Source organism: Juglans regia, chromosome 4 (assembly GCF_001411555.2).
Source record: "Juglans regia cultivar Chandler chromosome 4, Walnut 2.0, whole genome shotgun sequence".
In the NCBI taxonomy this organism is placed as follows: domain Eukaryota; kingdom Viridiplantae; phylum Streptophyta; class Magnoliopsida; order Fagales; family Juglandaceae; genus Juglans; species Juglans regia.
Window position 1 is genome coordinate 17,785,863 of NC_049904.1, and position 10,101 is coordinate 17,795,963.

The 10,101-nt window shown below is 36.2% G+C and overlaps 1 protein-coding gene across 3 annotated transcripts; it reads right to left on the reverse strand.

The window, feature by feature from the left end:
- Positions 1-218: 218 nt before the first annotated feature.
- Positions 219-9,757, reverse strand: LOC109009054 (CTP synthase-like). 3 transcript variants are annotated; one of them, XM_035689580.1, is made up of 23 exons: positions 9,497-9,757; positions 9,236-9,391; positions 8,583-8,662; positions 8,045-8,131; positions 7,871-7,921; positions 7,652-7,769; positions 7,512-7,568; positions 7,340-7,404; positions 7,141-7,224; positions 6,953-7,003; positions 6,793-6,855; positions 6,648-6,694; positions 6,461-6,530; positions 6,310-6,372; positions 5,400-5,489; positions 5,273-5,311; positions 4,917-5,144; positions 4,586-4,671; positions 4,056-4,104; positions 3,901-3,981; positions 3,715-3,808; positions 1,109-1,469; positions 219-865 (listed from the first exon to the last, which is right to left on the reverse strand). In XM_035689580.1, exons 2-23 carry the CDS (start codon positions 9,351-9,353, stop codon positions 637-639), a joined length of 2,211 nt encoding a protein of 736 aa, XP_035545473.1. In that variant the 5' UTR covers positions 9,354-9,391; positions 9,497-9,757; the 3' UTR covers positions 219-636. The 3 variants fall into 3 exon arrangements, with proteins under 3 accessions (XP_035545473.1, XP_018844934.2, XP_018844937.1); XM_018989389.2 differs by having other exon boundaries at positions 224-1,469; XM_018989392.2 differs by lacking the exon at positions 219-865 and having other exon boundaries at positions 1,387-2,668.
- Positions 9,758-10,101: the final 344 nt, after the last annotated feature.

Consider the following 10,101-nt stretch of genomic DNA (forward strand, 5'->3'; position numbering starts at 1 on the left):
TCACAAATATAACATTTTGAGCAGCATTAATGATTTAATACAAGAGGAATTGACCGCACCTATGACAATGGTTGAGTGATTGTGGGGATTCCCTACAATTTTTTTTTTTTATCTAAACACCATTTACAGTATATGGACTCCCCTGGATTTACTGTTGTGTTCACACTGCTTATAGACAGCATTAAAAGAGGGATTATGGCAATACTTGAGTAAAAAGAAACCATGAAAAAACGCATGAGATGGTCCAATTTCAAAAGGGATGCTTTCTTTCAGGAAATGGAATTGCTGCCCTTGCACAGAGTTTACAATGTATACAGAGTACAAACCGCATGAGTAAGTACATCCATACATAGCAAGGATTCACTAAATTCACCAAAACAAGGTGGAATAAAAAAGGAACACCCTGCAAATACCTTCTCAATGCAATTCAACTGTTAATTTAACAAGCTAGCCCGTTTAAAAGACCGGGAGGATCCAACTCTGTCCTAATAGTGTTTTAGATATAGCTATATCTACCAATACCCAAAATAACTGTACATATACCAAACCTAAAAGTCTACCTAACACTCCCCCCCCAACTGCCAAAGCAGACCACCAAAAAAACAGGTCCCATAACATAAGGCAGAGCAACAATCTTCACAAGTAGATCCCATTGCAATTGCTATAAACACCATCAGGCAATCCAATGGTGGACTTAGTTGCACTTCCATTTTGGTAAATTTTGACTTTTGAGGTATCATTCCCAACTCCATTTGGGACATTCCTTTGGCTCCCATATACTTGTAAGACATCATCTGTCTCCTCATCAGGCAATGCAATGGTGGGCTTAGTTGCACTTCCATTTTGGTAAACTTTGACTTTTGATGTATCATTCCTTTGGCTCCCATATACTTGTAAGACATCATCTGTCTCCTCACCAGGCAATGCAATGGTGGGCTTAGTTGCACTTCCATTTTGGTAAACTTTGACTTTTGATGTATCATTCCCAACTCCATTTGGGACATTCCTTTGGCTCCCATATACTTGTAAGACATCATCTATCTCCTCATCAGGCAATGCAATGGTGGGCTTAGTTGCACTTCCATTTTGGTAAACTTTGACTTTTGATGTATCATTCCCAACTCCATTTGGGACATTCCTTTGGCTCCCATATACTTGTAAGACATCGTCTGTCTCCTCATCAGGCAATGCAATGGTGGGCTTAGTTGCACTTCCATTTTGGTACACTTTGACTTTTGTGGTATCATTCCCAACTCCATTTGGGACATTCCCTTGGCTCCCATATCCTTGTAAGCCAGCCTTGGAATCCTCATCAGGCAATGCAATCGTGGGCTTAGTTGGACTTCCATTTTGGTAAACTTTGAGTTTTGAGGTATCATTTCCAACTCCATTTGGGACAATCCTTTGGCTCCCATATCCTTGTAGGACAACATCCGATTCCCCACATGCTGCTGATGCTGCTATAAGTCCTATATATGACAGGAGAACGATGAGATTTGAAAGTTACCTTTTCAGACTTTTGGTGCAAAAAGGGGAATATGTATTAGCATATCAAAAATTCGGTTAGGTTCATCATTAAGTAATGTAATTAAATAATTAAATGGAAATTAATATCAAGCAGCAGGGAACCCTCCGACAAACCCCAAAACCTCCTTCCATTCCTATTACACAAACTTGAACCCTCCAGGTCACAAAACTTTGATCCGAATTAAAAACCAACAGCCGGAGGACTTCTTTAGCAGAAAAAAGAAATTGCAGCCCTCCTTAATTAGTAAATGAATACATGATCATAAGCCAAAGCAGTGTTAAAAGAGAAAAGCAATGACAATCCGCATAACATTAATATTGATGAATCTCCCTTGTTCTCATAAAGAATGATGAAATTATTTTTATGTTCAAATTGATATCAAAAGCCTGCTCTTAACACAAAGATCATCTATATTTCGCTGAAATTAGTGAAGAATGTGTTCTTAGCTGTATTTATATTTAGATAGTAAATAATATTTCAGGCACAAACCTAAAAGAACATTTATCATGAAAAGCATTCAGTTTATACTTTTTCAGTTTTTTTAATAGTCACTACATAAATTAACATATTTTTATCTATAAATTTTAATATCCTCACTAGCATATTTGACGTCTATATCAAACGTAAAAGATGGCACAAGGAATCATCAGACTTGACATAAATGACAAATATCTTTCACAACTGAAGAGGATGTTCTATTTGTCAGAATAGCTGTAAATTGGGTTCACAAATTCTATACCCGTTGATCCAAAACATGCTCATCCAATAATACCTTAAAGCAGGCTGGTTAGGCATAAGGTTGGCCATAGTGAAATGATAAGTAGTTTCAAATTCGAGCTATAGTGATATTACCAATTACAAATTGCAGTTCCAAATATTAATTTATTTTGTATTGTATTATTGAGGATCTCATTTGTATATGGGGGGAGAAGTCGAAACAAGCAGTATATACTTCAAGTAGACTAACTCCCACAATAAAATACTAAACTCAGGTTGTTAACAATGCAATCCTTCAGTATAAAGCTGTATAGAGTGGAGCAAATCCTTCTTCGAACTGGTCCCATATATCGGGTGCTGATATAAGAGTGCTCCCTTAAGAGATAGAATTTTCTGATTGCCTGGCAAATTCCACAAAACCAGCTGGCAAGCATGGTTTTGTTTCCTTGTGTTTTGAGATTTGTATTATATAAACATGCATCTTAAGTATTTTAACTTGTGTATATTTACCACATACATGAAAATATCAGTAAGACCAAAAACAGAAAAACAATAAAAATATATACGCCTAAAAGTAGTCGAGTTCTGACAACATGAAGATTCTAAATCTATTATTTAATTGTACTCTGGGATGAGAATCTGCTCATTATTAATAAACTGACCCATATTTGCTGATATCAATACTACTCTGTTGGACACATTTTGGCAAGACTTACCAAATAAATTCCTGTTACATGTGTCCATCAAATCAAGAGTGAGACATCCTCAATTATCAACTGATTTGCTGAGATATGTCCTTATATGCTCCTTTATTACATTCTTTTTCAAACTGAAAGTGGTAACTCATTCAGGACGCAAATACTTTGCAGTGGTATTAGATCAAATGAAATAGATGCTCTGGCCATTGTGCCACGTTTTTATCCTAGGATCTGAACATGATATACAGCTGAATTATTGGTATACCTTCATAACTTTCAAACTAGGTTTATAATGTATGAGTCTCTTTTTTTTTTTTTTAATAAGATAGCAGAGTATCTTTACCTGTCAGAAACTTTGATATATTTGTAAAATGTTCTCATTGTGTAAAAATATGTAGACTCGTGCAGGTGTTTTTCACTTTTTCCTCTTAAATGCAAAACACATCCATGTTTATGTATTTGGACCACGGAATTTGACAAGGTATACCAGGGTAAGATCAAGCTGAGGCTTTTATTTTGACCAAGCAAACCAGAAAGTATTAGATCATAACATAGCCTTATTGGCCTCAGTAAATTCTATTGTAGCCTAAACACAATCCTAAATAAATGAACTAGTAGCAACAATAGCAACTATCACGAAACGCAACCAAAAACGGCATGCATGTGATGCAGTGTGTACATGGCAGATGAATAGAACAGTAACTGATTCTGGTAAAACATCTACGATTGAACAACATTGAGTGGGTATATCAAAAAAGGCGAGACAGGTACCTAAAAATAAAGGAGAAGGATTTTCTGGCCTTGATTTGAATTCAGGATGAAATTGCACCCCAATGAAGTATGGATGACTAGGTAGCTCGATAATCTGTAACATCAGCATTCATTCCAGATGTTAATACTTTGCAACCACTATGTACAGATCACTAAAGTCTCAATGCTTTGGGCTGATGAGTATACCTCCATGCGTTGACCAGTTTCATCTTTGCCGGCAAAAGAGAGGCCAGCTTTTTCAAGGCGTTCTACCATATCAGGATTGACCTGCATGATAAAGAATTATCCCCCTGCCAAAGTAGCTTGATAAAAGAAATTAAACTCATGTTGATCATACAGACCTCGTATCTATGCCGATGTCTTTCATCAATGAAGCTTCTACTTCCATATCTAAGAATGCATAGAATGAAAGGTTAGCCAACCTGATATATCTCATCAGCAAACTACTACACATTCACAATTAATTCAGAACTAATAAATCTATACATGACATTTACAGCAGAGTTACATAAGTGATAAATTTAGGACACACGAACCACAAATCCAAATTCAGTGACAGCTCCTCTTATTATTTGGAGTTTTTCTTCGTTTTTTTGTGTTATAGGCTTATAGCCCTAAAAATAAAATTTTTCTTTGAGTCAAGACCCTACAGTTTGAATAGATAAATCTTTTTTTATGTAATATATAATCTACGCAAACACTTTTGAAAAGAAAAAATATTTCATTAACATTTTATTACTAACATCCGTCTGAACACGGAGTCAACATTATACTAGATTATCTTCTGATTGTCAACTTAGCTCCACAAAGTCTGATTACTTGTTGACTTCCTGTATACACATGTAATACCACTTTGTAAAGCAATACTTACAGTCTTGCAGATTTGCAGTCCATAACCTGGAAATATGTCCTCCTTAATCCAAGACGCATGGTGCCCCCCATATGTGTTTTTGAGCCCTGCTTATGGTACATATATCAGAAATGGACTTCTTTTAAATACATATATCGCATGCTTCGTCGCTAGTTTAATAGCCAACTTGAAAATTGGAGGGGAAAATGAAGGCTTTCATCCCTCTCTCTCTCTCTCTCTCTCTCTCTCACACACACACACTTAACATTTTCCCTTCTTAGCTCAATACTAAGAATGGATTGGAAACACAATTTCCATCACCCAATGGAACTCAAAAGGCACAGAATATAACCTCAGGCATAAATATAACACAGGGATTCCTGGTATCTGGATCAAATTCAGTGCTGTTAGCGTCTTTCAGACCAAGAACAGATCGTGCAAACTCAATGACAGCAATTTGCATTCCTAGACAAATGCCAAGAAACGGAACTCTTTTTTCTCGAGCATATTTTGCAGCAAGAATTTTCCCTTGCACTCCTCTGTCACCAAAACCTCCGGGAACAAGAACACCATGCGCACCCTAAAGATGAAGACTAGTCAGAGACCAAATAGAGAAAGTTACCACAACTCAAGAAAGGAGACACCCAGAACATATTTAAATAGCAGTATCAGCTGGCAAATCCAAGACCATTGAAAAAAAAAACCAACCTTCAACAACGTCCAAGCAGCTTTATAAGCATCTGGATTCTGCAATAAGAATTAAGTTACATGTTTGTAAGATGAGGTATTACTTAACAAAGATATACAATATGAGCATTAAAACTTCTTATTTAACCTCTTTTGCTGTTGCTTCTTCAAGGTGGGAAGCAGGAACCCAATCTACAACGAGTTTCTTTCGATGAAAAACAGAAGCATGCACAAGAGCCTGTAGACAGATTACATCAAATATAGACAGAAACTATATGCTTATATATCCACTCAAGCTACACCAATCTGTATGTCATATCTAATGGAAATGAACTTTAATTATATATATATATGGAGAGAGAGAGAGAGAGAGAGAGAGAGAAATTACATGCATAATGCATTTTCGTTTCACACAACTCTCTGCAGTGAGATCTTGAAGATTTTAATTCAGATGAGTAGGTAAACCAGCAAAACGAAACGTGTTCTAGCTTCTTCAGTATGAATACAAAGAAAGATAATTAAATTATTTTTGTTTTTAAAAAAATTCAGCAGAAACAAGAATAAAACAATCGGTGGCTAAATTCTGTCGGCAAAGGAATCAGCTGTGTATCTGACCTTTTAACCTACTGGAACACATAATGGGTGCTAAAAATGGATCTAAAATTGCCAAGACAACTGACTTACAGAAAAGTAGAGCGGTTTGGATGCTGCAGATGATAAGGAATCCTAAGTCCCATGATAAACAAACCACAACAATGCCGGCATAGATTGAAATAATCATCTTATCTACTGTATAAGTCCAAGTTTTGAGCCATATGGTTCATGTGTTGAAAATTCTTATCATTATTATCTACTAATAAATATTTATTTAGCAAGATACATAATTAAAAAACTGAGTGGAAGCATGTGTAAGGTGTAGTTAAAATCAAGGGAAACCACATAGAAAATACATCCTACAAATGTGTTTAGCAACATCTCCAATGATTATACCATAAGAGAATTAAATTCCCAGCTGAAAATAAAATGATTCCGAGTTAAGAAGTAACAGAAAATTGCACCTTCAGTACAGAGAGGTAGGAATCGGAAAGGCCTGTATACTTTCCAACCATGGCAATATGGACCTGTCAATTAGATTGACATATATAAGTTCTGACAGCAATTAGAAGCAAAACAAGATTCTGAATTTCTCAAATTGCTGGGTAGACCCACCGGCTCATGCAACTTGTCACAGATTGCAGCCCTAGAAGTCCATTCCTCGAGTGCAGGCTCTTTTGCTTCACTGCCATAATGGAAATATTGCGTAAGGATACTGAAAATGATTTTATGTGATGCACATGCCTGTAAATTCCAGGCCAAAGTTAACAGAATTATAAAGAGCTGAGATCATCAGACAAACCCCAGCAGGTTCAGCACTTTCAAGATTGCTTCATGGGCCTTCTGATCCTATTTGAGAATAAAGAGCATACCCACACACTATTTGTGAGTAATGGTAATTAAATATTCAGCAGCCACATTCCAAGAATCGCCCAAGAACTACTTACTCTTAAAAGCAAAGGAATGTGCCAGATGTTTGGTACATCATAGAGAGTGATGATGTTTTCTTCCTGTAAAACATGGAGTTTCAATAAAGAGAATCTCGCAAAGCAGGTAAGCATGCATCTCAATTATATGCACATCAAAATTTGGTTCTTGTAAAATTACCGCAACATGGCAAAACTGAGAGAGTTTCACTTTTACTTGCTGGTCAAGTGCCTGTCAACACATTAAATTTACTACCTTAAGCAAATCCAATAAAGTAAAAACAAAAGCATAAAGTGCTTGTGTGTCTGCGTGCGTGCACCTAAGCACAGGCACATGAACAAGAGGAAAGCAAAGAGAGAGGGGGAGACCGTTGTACTGCGACAAGCTAAGATATGTGGCGTCAAACCCAGGCCTCTTAGTCCCCGAACACTGTGCTGGGTTGGTTTTGTTTTCTGAACAACAGATTCACCGCATTATTAAATTGTTCTAATATAATGAGAGAGATATGTACATAGATGCTAGAAAAATTTTGCATAGAAGATGTGCGGGGAATATCTAAGAAGTCACCTGTTCACCAACAACATTTAAAATGGGCACAAGGCTGACGTGTATCAAACAAAAGTTTCCAGTCCCTAAAATGAGAAGAATTCATGCACAAAAAAAAAAAAATTAATTATAAGATACAAAAAATAAGGTGTGACACTTGTGTCATATGAAGCTGCATAGACAATGTCCTTACCTACACGGTAAGAGAATTGCCCCAAAGCCTCAATAAATGGCATGGATTCAATATCTCCTGCATCGAGGCAAGTTGTTATAACCCTTGAAAAACATAGAACCCACATGTGCTTCCACAGGTCAAGAACATTGTTGTTATACCTATAGTTCCACCCAATTCTATGACACAAACATCAGCTGGACCTGCCTTCCCATCGACTGGTATCATTGACACACGCTCAATCCACTCTTGAATGGCATCTGTGATGTGAGGGACAACCTACAGAACAAAAGAATATAAACAGGCTTAGGGCCATACAAATATACCCAATTTAAGAATAATCGAATAAAAGAACATGGATTTATAGCAGGGAAAAACACCTGCACAGTTTTCCCCAGATAATCTCCCCTTCTCTCCTTATCAATAACGGACTGCCATAAAAGAAGAAAAGATAACTATTAACTTCAGTGACTGGGTTTTAATGAAACATATAATAATCTTCAGTTAGGAAACATATGATGTACATACGGAAATGTGCCGTTTGACTAACTTGCCTGGTAAATCTTTCCAGTAGTGATATTATTATCACGAGTCAGCTTGATATCGAGGAACCGCTCATAATTTCCAAGGTCCAGGTCCACCTTTGAACACAAAAGAAAGTCGTGTTTCATACTGTTACAGTCAATTTCGATCAATCTCCCATGTTCTCCAAAACCATGAGCACTGATTTACATTTCTGTTCTATTTTTAACATGGGTAGCTTTACATATTATTTGTGCCAAAGAAATATAATAGCCTAACAGTTGATGGCCCTCATTTTATATGTCATTGCGGTCAGTAAAAAACAGAACAAGAAATTGATCCGATGAAGTGCAGTACGATGTGGACGAACACCCAAATAGCCTACCATATGCCTGGTTTTAACAGCATTAACAACTTCATCATACTATCCGTTTAGACCATAGAGGGGCTAAACGCCGACGAATTAGTAGACCCCGTCAGAGAGTTGAAGCAAGAAGGAAAATAGCGTTTACAAAGCAAATATACAGTAAAATTAGAATATAATGAACACAGAAAAGAGAGTTTTTATACCTCACCGCCATCGTCTAACACGAAAACTTCCCCGTGCTCAAAAGGGGACATTGTTCCAGCATCGGTGTTCAAGTAAGGATCTGAAAAAGGGAGCCAAGGACTATATTAAAACGTTGAATAGAGAACAAAACATGGCAGTCATATCAAGAGTTGAGAGAGAAAAAATATGCCCAAAATTGTGACACAAAACTGACGTATTTGCGTGATATTGCAAATTTTAGCTCTCGTTAGAGGAGCCCAGAAAGCAAAACAAGTGAAAATTTAAATGGTATTTTGACATGCTTATAAGACAGATTTGTGAGTCTAAGATAATATCCATTTTAAATTTAGTATCTGCTTCCCAAAGGGAAATAATTTAAAACTTAGAACCTCTGAGAAAGATTTTAAGCACGAAAAATTGAGTTGAATCCAAAAGTTTAAAAAAAAAAAATGTGGCGATAAAGCTTCAAAACAGAACTATTTTTTCGAAGGAAAAACAAAAAAAGAACGAGAGAGGGGGGGGGAAGCGGAAGAATATATCCATCTTGCAGCTGAGAAAACAAAAGGCATACATAGCTGACTTGTTCTTCAACTAAAAAACTACGAAAAGGAAATAAAAGCAGCAGCGATAAAGAAGAAGAAGAACAAAAATCAATCAAAGAAGAAACAGAGACCAATTTTGATGGAAGTAACGCGCAGTCCACAGGCCTTGAGAAGCAGACCAATGCTACTGGCGGTGACCCCCTTCCCGAGACCGCTAACTACTCCACCCGTCACCAACACGTACTTCATTTTCCGTTTTCTTACCTTGTTTTAGTCGACACCTATATCTGGTAAACAGACAGAATGAGAGAAATAGAACAGAACAGAGCAGGCATTTAGCATCAGCGACAACTATTTTGCTCAAGAACAAGGAAGAGGAAAATGGTGGGAACCTTTGTTATGCTGTGGTACTCAAAAAAACCACGTCAATGAAATGGGTTGAGGATGAAAAGGAAAGGAAATCCGGTATCTGTATCTTATCTTTCTAGTCGAATACTCTGGGTCTTTGAACGTAAATGCTCGCTCGTTCTCTCTCTCTTCATCCAACAACGAAGGTGGCAAAGTGCAAAGAGCGTGAGAGAGAGATTCACCAACCAAAAACAGAGTATTGATGCGGAAGAAATGAGAATGCTGAGAGACCAGAGGAATGAGTTCCAGATTGCTTACCATTGGCGGCATTATATATAACCCAAAACCCAGTGGGAAAATATCGCCAAATAAATATATATATTAATTATATATATATATATAATTATTATAAATATTATAAATATATCTTATTATTATAATTTTTTTAAATTTTTATATAATTTAATTTTTTTTAATTTTAAAATAATAATATTAAAAAATAATATTCTAATAATATTTTATTTAACTTATTTAAAACTATTTCATCTCATCTCTCGTCCTACTATTCAAATAAATTTTTACTATTTTATTTTTTTATTTTTTAATTTTTAATTTTTTTATTTAATAATTAAGAAATTAACTATTAATA